The sequence below is a fragment of the Capsicum annuum genome, chromosome 7 (genome assembly GCF_002878395.1).
Source record: "Capsicum annuum cultivar UCD-10X-F1 chromosome 7, UCD10Xv1.1, whole genome shotgun sequence".
Classification (NCBI taxonomy): Eukaryota; Viridiplantae; Streptophyta; class Magnoliopsida; order Solanales; family Solanaceae; genus Capsicum; species Capsicum annuum.
Genome location: NC_061117.1, coordinates 111,710,158 through 111,729,572, shown reverse-complemented (window position 1 = coordinate 111,729,572; position 19,415 = coordinate 111,710,158). Strand labels below are relative to the sequence as shown.

The window sequence follows — 19,415 nt, the reverse complement described above, 5'->3', positions numbered from 1 at the left end:
AACCCTAAAGTTTAACTAAGGGCAAATATAACCAATTTATGAAAGTACAGGGGTATTTTTGACCCTTTTCCCAAAAATATATAAGCTCAAAGCATCAATAAATAAGAATGGGTCTGATAGCAATTTGGACAACCCATCCCAACTCCTAAAGATGGAATATTATAGCATTCTGGAGAATAAGTGCCCAAATAGAGCAGAAAAAAGTCTTAGATAAGGAAAGTTATATCATCAGGAGGATCTTTATATTCTCACTGAGCCTGGCCAGGACTATACCAGATTGAGTAGGCTGTGAATGAGAAAACAGACAGGGTAGGAGAATGACCACTTTTGGGATGGAAAAGGTGAAGTATTCACCAAGGTTCTGTGTTGTTGAAACAAATTGGGAAACCAAATGGACGGATGGTTTAGAGAGGAAGTGTTTCTTCTCAAAAAAAACAGAACAGAGGAAATGTTTGGCTCCATAAAATGGTAGAAGGGAAGGGGAGGGGGAGGGGTGGAGGGAGGGCGCAGAGCAAAAATTAAGGCAGTTCTCCTAGAAAGAGATACTTCTATAACCATATTACATATATGCAAAATTGAGAGAATTGTAGCTGGTCAGTTACAAGTTACAACAGAAAAGGAAGTCTATCCACAAGGGACTACTGATAAGGTGGAATCAAGTTGTAGGATTGAATCCAGATAGCAAAAGCTTGAGGAGATTTGACTGGCCGAAAGACCCCCATGGGAATTAGATGATGAGAATTATCAGAATTTGATGCTGCAGACTGACAAGAGTTGTTAAGAGGCGGTGAAGAAACAAGAATGGTAGGGATGATACACTAGGCTTAGGACTGTTACTGTGTGAATGATTGGGTCTCTTTTAGGGTTTCATTATTTTTGGTATTGTTTAGGTCTGTTGTGGTAGAAGAGGCCTAGATCTCCAGGTACTTTATAGCCTGATGCATACAACATCCCATATGGGCAATAACCCTATGACCTCAATCAAATTACCTCGACAAATGTAGTTGAAAGATCCGGCATGGAAATCTAACCGTGACAACAGGGATAATTAAAGACCAGTAGGAAGATAGCTCCTACCAAGGAAAGGAATTGCGCAAGAGATTGGACCTCAACTAGGGTACCTTGTTTTAGCCAGAGTTGTTTAGGTCTATTGTTGCAGTGGAGTAGACATAAAATCTCCAGGTAAGATTACAAACTTGATGCATACACGCCATCTATATCCTCTTGTATATGGGTGGCAACCACTGGCACTTTGTAGTCTATCAGTTCCTTAGAAAAATGGGAGTTGAATATTCCGAATGCAACTAATCATGACTAGAGAAATGTTAAATGATAACTTAGATCAAGGAAAGGAATTGTCCAAAAGGTTGTGATAGCATATGCGGTGGTAGCAAGGCCAACAATTGTTCAAGTTCACTCAAGAGGGCGAGAAACCGATGATACTTGTCATGCACCAGTTATGTTGTCTGATCCTTTAGAAAACCTTGACCTTCCCATTGCTCTTCGTAAAGGTACACGCAATTGCAATCCACATATTCCATTGCTAATTTTGTTTCCTATGACAATTTATCCTCTACGTCTAGATCTTTGATTGCTTCTCTAGTTTCCATCTCTGTACCCAAAACAGTGGAGGCTTCAAATCATCCTGGATGGTTTGAGGCAATGCTTGATGAATCACACATAGGATTTGGTGGATTTACTGAAGGGAAGCAAACCAGTGGGATGTTAGTTGGTCTTCACAGTTAAGGGAAAATTACATTGTATGAGCATTGGGATAAAATTAATACACCTTTTGGCCCAACTTCTTATTTTTACATCAAAATGGCCCAAAATTTCAACAAAGTTAAAGGGACTTCGCAGCACCACGTTCTCTTTAAAATGCTTCCCATCAACTAGTTGATTGTTATGAGACATCCAACGAAACGGTCCAAGGGCATCACCGCCCATATAGGAAGAGGCGTAATATAATTTGTGGGTATCAGAGATGGCATAAAAATCATAATATAGATTTTCCTAAAGAACCCAACTTGCTGGGTTATAGCTGCCGAATCAACCCAACTACGTAGCTATTTGACAATGCATTGGAGCAACCTGAGAGTGCAGAGCTTGAAGCAATTTCTTATTGGACTCCATAAGAGAATGAACATTAGAAATGATGAAGTGAAACCACCCATGGTTCCCCTTCAAACACCCCACGGAATTGAAATTTCTAGCTCCATCTGAATTCTAATTTTCACCTGTTTGATTTCCTCAGCATTTAGAGCAGGCATTTATTTCTTGTTGGACTTCTGATTTGGAACAATAATAAAATGGGTTGCTGGCCAAATTACACTTATAATAAAATTAAAAACACACGCTTAAATTGTATAATTATGTATCAGGTGTATAACAATGTAAAAGTGTGTATAAACACCTTATATACTATTCTGCACGTTTATACAGTAAGTGCATAATGTTGTATAAAGTTGTATACCATGTAAAAAAAGGCTATGCAGGTGTAATTTGAAAATATGGGCTATGTAGATGTAATTAGTTTTATTAGACTGTATATTTTTGAAAATATAGCAAGACTTAAGGCCAAACTTATGGCTCAAGGGTATGCTCAGACATATGGGTAGATTATTCAAGCACCACCTTCTCCCTGGTTGCTAAACTCCCTTTTGTTCTTTTGTTCATTTCTCTACATGCTTCGGAGAATTGACCTTTACATCAGTTGGACATCAAGAATGCATTCCCTTATTGTGATCTTCAAGAGGAAGTGTATACGGAGCAACCACCCAATTTTATTATCGAGGTTTGAAGAAATCTTTTGTATGGCTTGAAACAAAATCGTTGGGCTTGGTTTGGCAAGTCCAGCGAGGTAGTTCATGATTTTGGATTGAAAATGAGCAAAGTGATCACACAATATTCTACCGGCACTCATCAGTTGGCATTATCCTCCTTATCATATATGTTGATGACATTGTCTCTACCCTTAACTCTTTTCTGCATACTAGGTTTCATATAAAAGACCTCGGCCAATTGAAATACTTTTTATGAATAGAAGTAAATTAAAGCTACAAAAGAATTAATCTGTCTCAAAGAAAGTAAATTCTTGACTAGCTTGCAAACACAGGAAAGTTGGCAACCAAAACCTTGGAGTACTCCAATGTTTCCAAATGTGCATCTTATGAAAGATGATGGAGATCCTTTATGATGATCTAGAGAGATCTAGAAGGTTAGTTAGGAAGTTAACTCACCATATTGTGACTTGTCCAGATATAGCTTGATCTCATCTCTGGTGGATTTATGCACCCAAGTGTTGTTATCTACGCTTACTTAGCCTAGTTTTGAGGACTTCCCTTGGGCTTAATGAGTGAATCTTTGTATAAATGAGCATCTTAGTGTTAAGTTATGTAATTACAACGTTTAAGGTATGTTCATAATGAGTTTGGAGTCAAAACATTAAGTTAAAGTTCAAACGCGAAAATTAGTACTCTTAGCTTGAGCTATGTTCCGTTCTAGTTCATCGTGTTGGATTCTATGTGACTTTGAGCTCTTAATTGTGGTGTTTGATGTTATAGGATGCTTGGTAACTTGATCAAGACGATAAATAGATGATATACAAGCTGGAAATCAAGAGGAAAATTCATCACAAAGCAAGGGATAAAAAACCAAACGCATGGAGTGCAATGTAACAAAATCTGGAAAATTTGGACTGGCGTGCCACGGACCCTAGGCACCGCGATAAGGGCGTGGCACGCCTTTGGTTGCATTGTGGAATGTCAATTCCAGTAGCTAGGCACGATAGCAGTGTGCCACGCGGCTTAGCCACCGCGATAGGGGCGTGGCACAAAGGCAAATCAAAAACGGTCAATGTTGACCTAGTATAAATCGGACACTCCTATTCTTTTGTATACACCTTGGACGACCTTAGGGCTTATAAACACGCTAGAGAAGGTTGCAAATAGGGTTTTATTCCTTTACTTTAGTTTGTTTATGGATTATAACATGGATTCATCTATTGTGATTACGTGTATGTCCATGAGCGGCTAAACACTCTTTTCCGGGGTTAAGGCCAAGAACATGATTACTCTTGTTATGAATTGAATTGGTTTTCGTTATTTAGCATTGTTGGTTGTTTATTTGTCCTTGTGCTAACTATTTTAAGGATTCGCGACCCTTAGAATACATGCTTAATTTTATCATGAGCCCAAAAGGAGGAATGATAAGATAGAACGTGGGATAGATAGAATAGGATCGTAATCTCAATTGAATGATGCTATGATTTGCATTTAGGGTAGGAATAAACCTAAGTGTCCTATTTGGTTCAATTACAGGATGAAATACGAATGCATTTAACTTAGTTCTCGCATCCCCGCTCAACGATGTAGTTGTGGGGCTGAGTTAGATAATTGATTAGAGGTTTGGAAGGCCATAGTCATAATATCAACCCCGTGGACCAACAACCAAGATAATTAACCTAACCAACAAAGTTATATAGCTTAGTATAATTGTTCGTAGTGCCTTAACCATGGGTTTCTCCCCATTGATTGTCCAAGAACCTTTAATTTACTGTATTGTTTACTTTACTTTCAGTTTATAACTCTACTCGTTTGGTTACTTTAGCACTTGTTTAATCTTGATAGTTGAACTAGAATTGGATAGTAGTTTAACACAAATCCCTGTGGGATCGATACTTGGCTTTCTTAAGGCCATTTTACTACTTGGTGGACCACGTACACTTGCCTGTGCGCTTGGGCGCAACAAGTATTGGCGCCATTGTCGGGGACTTGTACGTTGGCAACTGCTTTAGTTTTGGTTTTGCTTTTTGATTTCTTAAGTGCTAATTACTTGATCTTAGCTTCTGAATTTGCAGGCACAGGTTTCAAAAGCTAGTAAGCTAGCAAAGGATAGGGAGTTGGCTGAACCAGACATCGAACCTGAGCAACGCTTACACCAACGAAGTACTTCTCTACAAAATCCCTCAAATTCAGCAAAAGGAAGATCATCCTGCAACCATGGTTGTAGATCCACCAGCCCACAAGACAGTTCGTGAAATGGCAATCCCACTTGCGACTAATGTTACCTCCGCTATTCGAAAACCCGCTGTAGGAGATAAAATTGAGTTATTTTGCATAGCAGCGAGCAGTTTACTAGGTTGTCACATGAAGATCCACAAGTTCACTTGCAGAATTTTTTGTAGATCGGTGACACATTCATAGCCACGGGGGTATCTACTGATTATGTGAGGCTGACACTCTTTCCCTTCTCACTTTTGGGGGAAGCAAAGAAATGGTTGAACGTTAAGCTGGCAGGTTCTATCACAAGATAGGATGAGTTGGCCCAAAAATTCTTCATTTGTTTCTTTCCATCCGGCACGACTACAAGATTACGCAATGATATTTTGAGCTTTAAGCAGAAGACGGATGAGAACCAGTATCATGCTTGGGAGAGATTCAAGTCTCTTCTTCAAGACTGTCCACACCACCAACAGTCCAACAAGGTATTAGCTTACACCTTTGTTGAAGCACTTGATCATAATATGAAACTTTTGTTAGACTCAGTTGTAGGTGGTCAAGCATTGAAAAAAACTTATGATGAGCTCTATACCTTGTTGAATCGTATTGTTCAAGGGAATCCTAATTGGCATGGTGAAATGTCCAGAAGCTCAGTAAAAAAGGTTGCGGGCATGATTGAAGTTGATAGTATCACAACCTTAGCCGCCCAACTGCCAGCTATGCAAAATGAGATGATGAATCAATTCAGCAAATTGGGTATGAACCACTCTCTGGCTCAAGTGAATGCAGTGCAGCAGACTCCAAGTTGGTGTGAGATTTGTGTCAATAGTGGCCACTCTGCAAACTCGTGTGGTGTAAATTCGAAATCGGTGAACTTTGTAGGCAATGCTTAAAAGCCAAACTATGGTAATGTTTACAACCACAAGTGGCAAACTCAGCCAAATTATGCATGGGATGCAAATCAACCTCAACAATTTCAGCAGCAACACAACACACAGGCCAGTAATATTGAGGAAACACTGAAAAAGATCCTGGCAAAGCAAGAAGAAATGGTTGCTAAAACAAAAAAAAAAAAAGCAAGTGGCTCAAGAGAAGTTGGAGCAGCAGCTGAGGCAACTAGGCCAGGCCTAGAACACTAGGCCACAAGGTGGATTGCCAAGTGATACAGAGCATCCAAAGCAAATTATGACAATCACCTTGAGTAGTAAAGATCTTATTGACAGACCTCCAAAGAAAAATAAGGAGGTAGATGCAGAGTTGGTTCCTCAACAGGTTGAAAGTAAAGATGCTGAAAATTCATGTAAGTCTGAGTACCCAAAAGCAAGGACTACTAAGCAGGTTGCCGCAAGACCGCCATCACTGTTCCCACAACGGCTCAAAAAGGCTAAGGAGGATGCTTGTTCCAAGTATGCCAAGTACTTGATGGTTGTGATGACTAACAAGATTAAGCTGCAGGATGTTGAGACGGTAGCACTTACTGAGGAGTGCAACTCTGTAATGAAGAGAAAAATGCCCAAGAAGCTTAAGGACCTAGGGAGTTTCACCCTCCCCATACAAATTGGTGACAGCGACGTGGTCCATGCTTTGAGTGATTTGGGGGCAAATATAACACTTTTGGGTTGGGAAAGTCGAGGTCATGGTTTGTGATGCTTCAAATGGCTGATAAAATCTAAGTCCATCCTGAATGAATTATTGAGGACATGCTCATAAAGGTGGTTAAGTTTATTATCCCTGTTGACTTTATTGTTTTTTATTATGATGCAGATGACAGGGTACCAATCATTTTGGGACATCTATTCTTAGCAACAGGAGAAGCTCTAATAGATGTGAGAGAGGGCACTCTCAAAATGAGGTTGGATGACGAAGAGATACTCTTCAAAAGTGTATAAACCATTCATACCACCCACTACAAAGATTTGTGTATGATCACCGCCATGAAAGTGGAAGAGTGTGGGGTGGTAAAGCCTACACCACCAATGACCTCTTCGGACAATCTCATTAAGTTGCCCAAACCACCACCTAAGCCCGAAGTTAACAGAGTTGATGGCCTTGAGAATACATACTCAAGAGGTTAGAAACGAGTGAGATCCAAGTAGGAGGAAGAGGATGAAGGAAAACGGTTGAGATGTAGTGAGGTGGGTCGTGTCGCGACACTAAATCAGGCGTTTCTTGGGAGGCAACCCAAGTTAAGGCAGGTTTTGTTTTTGTATTCTGAGTTTTTACTTCACGTCGTTTTTGCTTTACTTGAGTCACAGGTTGATGGAAAGTCTGAGTACCGAAAACCTGAGCTGAGGAGCGTGGCAAAGACTGGGTGTGGGGTCCCCGAACCCTCTTGATGTTAAAAATGCTACTAGCTAGGCCTAGAGGCCTCAGAGAGTACTTCTATCCTTACTTTTGAGTATACTTTGGGGACAAAGTAGATTTTTAAGTGTGGGGTGTGGGAAATCCTCATGGTTTCGAGTGAAGTGATGTTATAGGATCTTACTTTTAGATGGTTTCTAGCTTTTGGGTAAATTTGAAAAAATTACAAAAAGGTTCTCTTTGTTTTTAGTTTTGTTGGTGTCAGTTAGTAGGTGCACACTTCACCCACCTCATGGTTGTTTTTTTTGGTTCTTTTCCACAGGGGCTCCCTTTGAACTCAGTATCCTTTTCTCTTTTCAGGAGTAAATTACTAAATTTAAAAAAAAAATTGTGTAAGTTAAGTGAGATGTTCTTGTTAGTGCTATGTATGATTACCTGATGCAAGTGGTTTTATATGTGAAAGCATGTTGATTGTGTTGAATGACTCTTGATCGATGTTGGCTTAATGTTGAATTCCTGTGATTGCCTGGTCTAGAGTTTATAATGATCCCACTTGAGTTGAGCATGTGTCATATGTGAGTGAGGTTGTTGTGTATTCCTTGTTGCATTTTGATGTCTAGAATTTGCCTGGTACGTGTGCAAAGCGAAATAAAAAGTGTAGGTTTAGGAGATGATATAAGCATTTCTTTGGTAGCCATATTTCATATACCCTCTCGTTTATCTACGCTTGCGCACAATCCTAGTTAGCCCCATTGAGCCTTTAGCCTATGTTCTTTGGTAGCCTCATATGTAGCTTGTCCCTCTTCTTTGATTGACCTTAAATTCATCCAAAGCTCCCAAGAGTTTTAGTTGAAAATTAATTTGATTATGGACTAAAGAAAGTAAGTAGGGAAAAGGTGAAAGTGAAGCCCCCAAAAAGTAGCAAAGTGATATGTGGTGGTCGGGAGTTTTGTAATGAAAAAGAGAGAAATGGTGCTAGAATTTGATCATGAGTTGATGAAGAATACTCCCTCCATAATAATTGTAAAGTAGAGCTTAATGAAATGGGGCAAAACAAAAGAGAATTGGAAAGTAGAGGTGGTCAAAGTATGGTTGTTTAGAGATTGATCTTAATGTATGTGTGATATATTAAAGCGCTTAGGGAAGATAGTCACTATTCCTAGCCAAAATAGTTCCTACCAGTCCCTTAGCCTACATTACAACTTGTAAAGTCCTAATTGATCTTAAGCTTCAACATTCCGATATTAGTGGAGTAATACACCAAGGGCAAGCCTATTGGTCATCTTGTGTAACTTGTGAATTCTTTGGGAGAGAGAGTAATTTGATTCTTGTACCCATTTTTGTGATGAATTGCATCTCTGTGAGTGAATATGGGTAACTCTCTTGTGGTGAAGGCGCATGTTTGATGATAGTTGGGTGACTTGTATGATCTCTGTGATTAAGTAATATGCATGAGTTTGCCAACTTGGTGAGTCAATTCTTGAGGTTCGGATGTTTTGAAATAGTGTTCTTGAGCTCTCAATTGCATATAACATGCCTGTGTGTAAACCTTGCTACTTGTACCGTCATTGCAGTGCTAGCTTGAATGTCTTGCTTGTAGTAATAATGTTGAAGTCTTCTTTGATATGATGCTTAAAGTGAAGAGTTGTTCGAGGACGAACAAGGCTTCAAGTGTGGGGTGATGATCTTAGGTGAATTTATGAATCTAAGTGTTGTTATCTACGCTTACTTAGCCTAGTTTTGAGGACTTCTCTTGGATTGATGAGTGAATCTTTGTATAAATGAGCATCTTAGTGTTAAGTAATTACAACGTTTAAGGTGTGTGTAGTATGAGTTTGAAGTCAAAACATTAAGTTAAAGTTCAAACGCGAAAACTAGTACTTTTAGTTTGAGCTATGTTCCGTTCTAGTTCATCATGTTGGATTCTATGTGGCTTTGAGCTCTAAATTGTGCTGTTTGATGTTATAGAATGCTTGGTGAGTTGATCAAGATGATAAATAGATGATATCAAGAGAAAAAGTCATCACAAAGCAAGGGATAAAGAACCAAAGGCATGGAGTGCAATGTAACAAAATCTGGAAAAATTGGACTTATTGGCGTGCCACCGAACCCTAGGCACCGCGATAAGGGCATGACACACCGCTGCTTGCATTGTGGAATGTCAATTCCAGTAGCTAGGCGCAATAGCAGCGTGCCACGCTGCCTAGCCACCGCGATTGGAGCGTGGCACGGAGGCAAATCAAAAACGACCAATGTTGGCCTAGTATAAATAAGACACTCCTATTCTTTTGTATACACCTTGGATGGCCTTAGGGCTTACAAACACACTGGAAAAGGCTGTAAATAGGGTTTTTATTCTTTTACTTCAGTTTGTTTATGGATTATATACATGGATTCATCTATTGTAATTACGTGTATGTCCATGACCAGTTAAACACCCTTTTTCGGGGTTAAGGCCAAGAACATGATTACTCTTGTTATGAATCCAATTGGTTTTGGTTATGTAGCATTGTTGGTTGTTCATTTATCCTTGTGTTAACTACTTTAAGGAGTCGCGACCCTTAGAATACATGCTTAATTCTATCATGAGCCCAAAAGGAGGAATGATAGGATAGAACGTGAGATAGATAGAATAGGATCACAATCTCAATTGAATGATATTATGATTTGCATTTAGGATAGAAATATACCTAAGTGTCCTATTTGGTTCAATTACAGGATGAAATACGAATGCATTTAACTTAGTTCTCGCATCCCCGCTCAACGATGTAGTTGTGGGGCTAAGTTAAATAATTGATTAGAGGTTCGAAAGGCCATAGTCATAATATCGATCCAGTGGACCACCTGACCAACAAAGTTATATAGCTTAGCATAATTGTTCGTAGTACCTTAACCCTGGTATCTCCCCATTGATTAACCAAGAACCATTAATTTACCGTATTGTTTACTTTACTTTCAATTTATAACTCTCAAACTCGTTTGGTTACTTTAGCACTTGTCTAATCTTGATAGTTGAGCTAGAATTGGATAGTTGTTTAATACAAGTCCCTGTGTAATCGATATTTGGCTTTCGTAAGGCCATTTTACTACTTGGTGGACCACATACACTTGCGTGTGCGCTAGGGCGAAGCATAGCTTTATCGATAAGTGTTGTTAGCTTGTTTATGTCTGCAGCTACGGTCAAACATTGGGAAGCTTTGGAACATAAAAGAGCTCTGGGACTTGGCATATTGTACAACAATCACGCTCGTACTCGTGCTAAGTGTCTTGCAGATGCTGATTTGACTGGATCCAAAATTGAAAGATCTACTACAGCCTTTTGTGTCTTTGTTGGAGGGAATGTATTATCATGGAAAAGTAAGAAGCAAAGTGTTGTGTGTCACAATCTACGTGTGAGGTTATGTGAATACATAATCTTTTAACTGAAATTGGGTTGAAGCATCATACACCAGCAAAACTTTAGTGTGATAATCAAGTTGCTCTTCAGATTACCTCAAATTTGGTATAGAATGAACAAAACATAATTGCGGTTGATTGTCAGTTTATTTGCGAGGAGATTCAGGAAAATGAGCTTTCCACTAGCTACATGAAGATGGGAGAACAACTAGTTGATTTGTCCACAAATGCATTGAATGGAACTCATGTTGATTACCGTTGTGACAAGTTGGGCATGATCAATATCAATGCTCCCGTTTGAAGGAGTGTTACAGAATCACAGAAATGGTAGTATAGCTGATTTGTAGGGATTCGAATATCTAGTTATCATAGTTAACTTATTCTCTTCATGTATTTATATCATTGTGGTCTTTAAGTAAAATACGACTTATTCTCTTCATACCTTAACAATAACACTCAAAAAACATGCCTAATCCCTATTTAGTTGGTGGCCAACAAATGAATTCTCTTCTACCTATTACAGTCAAGATGATTATTATATTTTCTAATCTTTGAATTTGTTAAACTTATCTTCTCTGAAAACGTAAATGTCATCAATTTTTATACTAAACTAATAAAAAGACGGAAACATAATCTAAATACAAGAAGAGATAAGAAGAGATGCGTCCGCCCCCTATATATTTGATACCTTCTCCTACAATGAAACTAATAACCCCAACCCCGTTAGTCATCCCATCAATTACTCGTCGATCAAAAAAATGAGTAAATTCAGCTAAGCCTCTTATCCCACCAACTAAGAATCTTGTATAAAAAGCATCTATGTAAGCACGATTATATGACCAATCATATATGCCATTTATAATTTTGTCCCACAGAATTCTCTTAGGACCCTTTTTAACAAAAAAATTAATTAACTCCAAATTTTTTAAAGAAGAATAAATGGGCTTATATAAAAAGGATGCTATAAATATTCCGAAATAAGCTATACTAACTGAAAGAACCGCATCCTTCAAAAATTCATTCCAATCCATCGAATTATTCGACTTTTGATGCAAAAGATTTATAGATGGAGCTAACCATTTCGATAATATATCCAAATTAACTCCATTTAGATAATCTTCAAAATTTTGATAGGCTAGGGTCAATAGAGAATCTTTTCCTTGAAAGACGGCTCAGTATTGTGTGCATAGAAAACAATAGCAATCAGAGAGACGCAAGGAAAAACAAAATGTTGATGAAATGTACGAGATGTCAAACCTGTTCAAGTGTATGTTGAGCCAGGTCGGTAGTTGATATCATCACTCCAGCAGCAAAAGAACCCAGCTCAAGACTCAATCCCAGTTTATCACTACACTGAGATGTAATAGTATATTTAATCCACGAGTAGGCCATATCTAGGAGACAGTAAGAGGTTAAAAAGGTGAGAACCATGCATTTTCTTTTCAGAGATGGGAATAGGAACAAACCCAAGCAACAAGCAAGCAAAAAGCCACAGACGCAAGTTGATACAGTTCATTAGTCTGCAAAAAAATTCAGTAAATCACATAGAAAAAGCTGTGACATGAAGGATGTTTATTCCAATAGATGCAAAGTTACCTGGGAAGATAGGCCTATCATAAGCCTAAGAAACCAAGGTACACAAGTGCGACATAGTACTGACAAAATGGTCAAGAATGTGACCAGAACAACCAATCTGTAATGAAAGGAATAGCATCGGTCAGAGACAAGATTGACATTCAGACTGTTTAATCCAGTCGATAACATAGCAGAATGAAAAGAAAATCAGGAAACCTGCCCTAGTTTTTCTTCTTCTGCTTGTTTCTTTCTTTTTTCTTGGTGTTTGTATGTGGTTGTTTTTGTGTGTGGGTTGGGGGGGGGGCCTTGTAATAGAGATTAAAGTAAAGTTGGAGATTTTGTTGTAAGTTGGAGATTTTGTTGTGCTGCAGTGAAACAAATAGATAGAAACGAAATGGCACCCGTAATACATATGTCCTGTGTATGAGATATACGTAGAGAGACATGCCAACTGAACCAGAATGACTCACCAGCTGGTTTTTATTGATTTGCGCCAATCCAATAGGTAAACAGTTGGTCTAAGCTAGTGTGTTTTCACACTTAAGGTGTCAAACTAATATGACGCAGTGCAGTTTAACCTCTCAGCTTTGGACCCTCTTTTTAAATATGTAGGGACTTAACCAGTCGACGCCAAAGTCTACACTGAAACTACTTCAATGAAGGCCAAGAAAAGGTTTGGAAAAGTCTCAATTAAGGACTTAAGGTGAACTTCTTTTCACTTTTGATAAATGGTGAACCTGTGGGCTTTTTTCAGTCAGGAAGAGGGTTAGACAAAGGGACTCTTTATCTCCCTTCCTGTTCATTCTAGCAATGGAGGATTTCAACAGCATGATGAGAATTGCAATCCAAAATAGGTGGGTGACAGGTTTCAAATTGAACAACACGGATGGGGAAAGTCTGGAAATATGTCATTTGCTTTATGCTGATGACACCGTTATTTTTTGTGAGCCTAAGTCGAGCAGATCAGGTACATTTGGTTGATGCTGATTGTTTTTGAAGCCTCCCCGGGCTTAAATGTTAACTGGAGTAAAAGCAGTCTATTCTCCATAAAAGAGGTGCCGCATATTCAAATCCTAGCTGCCATTTTGGGATGTAAGGTGGAGACTCTGCAAACAGTTTATTTTGGAATGCCCTTGGGTTTAAATAATAAGGCGATGGGTATGTGGGGTGGTATCATAGAAAAGATAGAAGAAATTAGCAAAATGGAAAGCATAATATCTCTCTTTGGAGGCAGACTCACTTTAATCAATTCAGTTCTAGACTCTTTACCTACCTGTGTAATGTCTTTGTTTCTGTTGAAAATATCTCAAGTACATAACTATTAGTAGTTTTAAAGTATTAGAGTTCTGTATGGCTTAAACTTAGGAATTAGTTATATCTCTGTTATTTGAATTTAAGTTTAGTTGATTATTTTTACATTTTCTAGTTAGAAATTTAGCTATAGATATGTCTTTGAGTTATTAATAAAACAATTTCCTTTGACCATATAATTGCAGTATTTTTTCTCTCCAAGTCTTTCACTGTTATTTCTTTAATTTCAAAGCTAAAACCCAACAATTGGTATCTAGAGCCATTTTCTTGAGGGATCTGGGAGTGAGATGAATTCTGAAAACAACTTTTCCCAAATAGCTCCTCCTGTCTTTGATGGTGAGAATTACCAACTTTGGACAGTAAGAATGGAGACTTATCTTGAGGCTTTAGATCTTTGGGAGGCCGTGGAGGAGGGTTATGATGTTCTTCTGCTGCCCAATAATTTCATGGTGGCCCATATCAAAAGCCAAAAGGAAAAGAAAATCATAAAATCGAAGACAAAAGCAACATTGTTTGCTAGTGTGTCTCCAACAATTTTCACGAGAATTATGGCCCTTAAATCAGCAAAAGAAATTTGGGATAATCTAAAGGAAGAATATACAGGAGATGACAGAATACGAGTCATGAAGGTGTTGAATCTAATAAAGGAATTTAAATTGCAAAAAATGAATAAATCTGAGACTGTCAAAGAGTACACAAACCGATTTTTTTGGCATTGTTAACAAGATAAGATTGTTTGGCACAAAATATAAAGATTAAGACTGGTTGAAAAAATTCTTGATCCAGTGCCTGAAAGATACAAAGTATCAATAACTACCTTGGAAAATACAAAAGACCTGTGCAAGATTACCTTGGTAGAATTGTTAAATAAGAGCCCGAAAAGATGGTGGAGGACAGTCCCAGCTTACATCTGGTGGACCACTTGGTGGACCACTGGGAAGGAGAGGAATCAGAGGATCTTTGAAGGAAAAGAATCCACGATTCAGAAGATTAAGTGAAAAGTTATTACTCACTAGGTTTTTGGTGTAAAGAACATAGTTTAGAGGAGGAAATCCAATTAGTGGATTTTATAGCTTCTCTGTAAGTATCCTTTATTTTCTGTTCTGTAAACTTTTTGGAGGTGGCCAGCATAGCCCTTAATGCTGAAGAATACAATTACCAAATTCAAAAAATAAAGAGTTGGAAAGCTATTAAAGCACTGTGGGACAAGCTGGAAAAACACACTTGTCTTAAAGTGGGCAATGGCACAAAGATGCTGTTCTGGAAGGACGCTTGGCTAAACACGAACTCATTGACGGATGAATTCCCTGATATGTTTTCTTATGTTCAAACCAAGATGCTACCGTGGGAGACTGCTGGACTCTTCAAGGCTGGAATCTTCTCTTTAGGAGACACCTAAATGACTGGGAGGTGGATACCGTGGCAAACCTTCTGATGGACATTGAGGTTTTCACAGGTGTAAACAATGGCACTGATACTATTAGATGGAGACACAACAATGAAGGGCTTTTTTCTGTAAGTAGGATGTATAAAAGAGACAATAGGGCTGCTTGTATGGGGAACCTGATTCCATGGAAGAACATCTGGGAGAGTATCATACCTTCCAAGGTGAAATGCTTTCCTTGGTTGCTAGACGAGCATGTCTAACCCAGGAGGTCCTCCATTGCTTCACCATTGTGCCCAGATGTTTTCTATGTACGGAGGCTAGAGAAACAAATAGTCATCACTTCATTGTAGTTTCACGGCTCAAATCTGGACAATGTTCTTCAACCTCACAAAAGTCAAGTGGACAATTCCTGAACACACTGCTGATTTATTGAGTTGTTGGATAAGAAGAGGGGTAGTAGGAGTCAGCAGAAAGGGTGGAAGGCAATCCCCCCAGTTATCTGGTGGTCAGTGTGGATGGAAAGAAATGGAATATGCTTTGAATATATATCTAATTCCATTCATAAAGTGAAATGGAATTGTATCGTATCTTTACATTTTTGGTGTAAAGAACATTGATTAGAGGATGTAGATGATATAGTAGTCTTTTAAAAGTCTTTGTAAGTTTCTTTCCTTGTTTTTTCTCTAGTTTTGTCTTTTTGGAGGTCTCCAGCATGTCCTTAATGCTGAGGAGTACAACAGTACCAGTTCTCCAAAAAAAAAGACTTAATGTCTGGAACCTAACGTCAGCTGCAAATTTGGCGGTCCATTTGGAAGCAAGGAAATGCAAGAATTTGTTTGGGCAAAAAGAATCTATAATTAAAGTGAAGTAAATATGTGTCTCTTTATTTCTTTTTGGTGCAACATTGATTTGGTTAATGATGAAACTATGAATTTTTGAGCTTATTTTACAAATTGTGATACAGCTATACTGTAAGACTATGATTTTTGAGCTTATTACACAAGCTATAATGCAGATATATGATACATACCGATATATGATAAATACCTCCCAGCATATACTTTATTGCTGGAAATAAATAAAACTACCTTTTACTGATATAAAGGAAGTGTCAAACAAGGTAAAAGTTCAAGCTTAACTTGAAAGCAACTTTGCTTGGCACCATAATTTTCAAATAACCACCGTAGATATCATAATCTCGCCTCCAAGAAAAGACAAAATTCAAACAACATATGGCATTATGGAGACAAAAGAAAAAATTAACGCATGTAACAGCATAATTGATTCACATAGATTTGAGTCTATATTCTAAATTCAACGATCATTCAATAATTACTGCTTACAGTTTTGCCATGGAAAACATTCCTTGAAGTGCACCAGAAGTACCACCTAGAATAGGAAGCAGTGCAAATAGCAAACCAACCGTGCAATCCTGGAAGCCACAGACATCTCAAAAGTTCAATTAGGGAAGACTCTTGAGAAGAACAAGATTTTTTTTAGTATACCACATTCATGTGAAAGATAGCGCTGAACCAATATTTTGTCAAAGACATTGCAATATTCACAAAAGAAAAGAACAGCTGAGACAGACCTGCAGAATAAGAGTTCCAATGGTGACTTGCCCATAGAGGGTGTTAACACTATTTCTTTCCATCAAAAATTTCAACACCTGTTATTCAAAAAAAAAAAAAAAAATTCAATACATTTATAAGAAGCTTTACTAATTAAAGCACAATGTGCCCTTTACAATATTTCAGTCCATAATATCCAATTAGAGGATTCAACATTCAAAATGCATTCCTGTTTCCCATTTTCCCTATTTAGCAATTAGCCAGTTGTGACCGAAAACATGATGTGAGAGAAAATCTGTAGCAGGGCAGGGAATCCTGAAACAATTCTGCAGTTACTCAAATTTTTTGGGTCTTAAATACATCAAATCATATTTCTTAGCAGCAAGTTAAGCACAAAACTGATCCAGGCAGAAACAAAATGCTTATGCATCATGCATTAAGATAATATTCAAATTGAAGTGAATCCCACTCCACATCTTTATATAATTCACTTTCTTCTATCAGTACATCTTTCTATAATACACCACTTCTCAGATTATTCAGAAAACCTGTCCTATAATGCCGAGGTTAGTTCTTGTCTTCCAGCACTCAATAGAGGTCCTAACAGTTTGTAAAAGTAACCGATAGAGGATATATATTGAACCCAAAATAGAAAGTGATTCATGCATGCCTTGTATAAATTTCCATTCTCCTTTCCTTAGTTATACCTTAGGCAAATTTAAATATCAACTGAATTTTTTTCCAGGGAAACTTCCACTATTTGGGAGAGGAATTCTCAGTTCTCACCACTGACATGAAATTGAATAAAATCTCATGACAAAATACTTGACGGTACAATGAATTAAATTGGAAAGATAAATTTAAAAACGACATTGACTTGCCACTGCTGTCGAAGACATTGATAAGAAGACACCCACAAAAACACCTTCAGATGCTTCCCCACCGCATAACTGCAAGTATCATTGGTTCATGGTTATGAGTAAGTTGAAGGAACTATATAATAGAGATACACAATTTTGCATAATTGGAGTTCCAAACATTTAGACCAACATTTCAAAAATGCAAATTCTCAGAGTTGAAGAGAAACTGCATACCGAGGCTGTTATACCAGACAAACACATGAAGAGAAATATTTGGAGCAACCCGCCTAGCACAGCAACAGCTCGAACAATGCGAAGCTGCAGTAACAAGTAAGAAATGCATTTCTGCTTTCATTCAATGAGATGAAGTACAAGATTGTCTTAATTTAGAAAATCAAAAGTAAACCTTCCCCGTGGAGAACTCCAAACCCAATGCAAATAGAAGAAAAATAACGCCAAACTGAGCAACTGTTTCCACCTGAATGACATAAACACTGGATATTAGGAAACACGAACAAAGAAAACCTAAGTAGAATATACCCTTAAGACCATTAGCACAACATTAAATGGTGATAGTCCAAAAGACAACTTATTTAACATAAATAAGCACAAAAATCTATCAAGAGGTCAGACTGTTTCCATAACGCAGTTTAGTAGATAAACTGAATTTCCAGGAAGCGGTATTGATAAGATAGCAATTAAGCGGCTCTCCAAATATATAAATTTGCATCTCAAAACTCTGAAAATGTATGCAACGATTCATTAGCCTTTACATATTACAAACTGCTAAAGGAAAAATAGTAAGTGTAAAATGTTCAAGTCCATACAATTCAGTGAGGAAAAAGTGCAAGAACGAGTGGACCTGCAACAGGCCTGAAAGACTTTGACTGACTTTTTAGGATAAAAGGAGCTAACATATAAAGAATCTGTCAGTGGCTGCAACTCTATCTCAGCCTTATTCTCTTCCAATGCTAATGACTTAAGCTGGGTTTTTAAGGAGACTGATGTGCCTCAAGTTATAAAAACTTATTCCAAGAGGCCAAAATGAACAATTAAAAGACTTAGTAACTGTCATGAGATAGTTATGAGGTGGTTTTTCCTGCTGAAAAAGGGGCAAGGCAGTTAGAAGAGGGTATTCAGAAAAAGGAAAAGGGAATTCTGGGAGAGTTCTAGCCTCTCGAATGTCTAGAAATGATGTGATCTGTTTAATTGTAATGTTATGTATTGCACAACTAAAGTTCATTCATGTATTAGGATGTAATTTAAGGTTTTATCAGTGTCTGAGTGGTTGTTTTCAGATTTTTTGTTATAATATCAGTGGATCTAGTGTTAAACATCAGAATTTAGTATCAGTTTGGTATTATTATTTGTTCCTTTTATTTACTGTTTCTGCAGAAAAGTCTATGAGAACGTAGGCCTCACTTGTTTCTACTTAATGGAGGCCTAAATCTGCCTATTAAGTGTGTTTATTTTTTTTTATTCACAACAAATTATTAGCACTCAATAGGTTTGAATCATTTAGATTTAGTACCAAATATTAAAATCATTAAGATGTTCTCTCCAAAAAAAAAAAAGAGTATTCAGCTTCTCTAGTCTCAGCGTTGCGGGGACATTTTGTTTTTGTTCCTTTATATACTCTTTAACGGCTCTCTCTCTCTCTCCCTACCCCCTCTCTCTCTCTCTCGCCCCGGTCCCCGGCCCCCGTCGCGGACCTTCGGCGCCGACCCGACCCGACCTCCGGCCCCGACCCCCGGCGCGGACCTCCGTCGCCACTCTAACGGCCCTCTCTCTCTCTAACGGCTCTCTCTCTCTCTCCCTACCCTCTCTCTCTCCCTCGCCCCGGTCCCCGGCCCCCGTCGCCGTCGCCGTCGCCGACCTTCGGCGCTGACCCGACCCGACCCGACCTCCGGTCCCCGGCGCCGAACCCCGTCGCCGCTCCCCGCCGCCCTCCGTCGCCGACCGCCAGTTCCAAGCCGTCCCCCCCTCCTCCCCTCCGGCGCCGGCGGGGTACAAC

The 19,415-nt window shown here is 38.5% G+C and overlaps 1 protein-coding gene across 5 annotated transcripts in view; it reads right to left on the bottom strand.

Annotated features, from left to right (window-relative positions):
- LOC107877905 (K(+) efflux antiporter 4-like) overlaps nt 1-19,415 on the bottom strand; it is a 39,011-nt gene that overhangs the window by 7,448 nt on the left and 12,148 nt on the right. For 4 of the 5 annotated variants that reach the window (XR_007042870.1, XR_007042869.1, XM_047393657.1 and 1 more), the window contains exons 8-15: nt 17,808-17,879; nt 17,636-17,746; nt 17,423-17,491; nt 16,562-16,639; nt 16,314-16,402; nt 12,294-12,390; nt 12,164-12,217; nt 11,955-12,050 (exon numbers count right to left, since the gene is read on the bottom strand). Coding sequence is in view for 3 of the 5 variants with exons in the window: in XM_047393657.1 (XP_047249613.1) it covers nt 11,955-12,050; nt 12,164-12,217; nt 12,294-12,390; nt 16,314-16,402; nt 16,562-16,639; nt 17,423-17,491; nt 17,636-17,746; nt 17,808-17,879 (666 nt within the window). In the remaining 2 variants the exon portion in view is untranslated. The remainder of the gene's footprint in view (nt 1-11,954; nt 12,051-12,163; nt 12,218-12,293; nt 12,391-16,313; nt 16,403-16,561; nt 16,640-17,422; nt 17,492-17,635; nt 17,747-17,807; nt 17,880-19,415) is intronic. The other variant, XM_016724708.2, reaches the window with a different exon arrangement.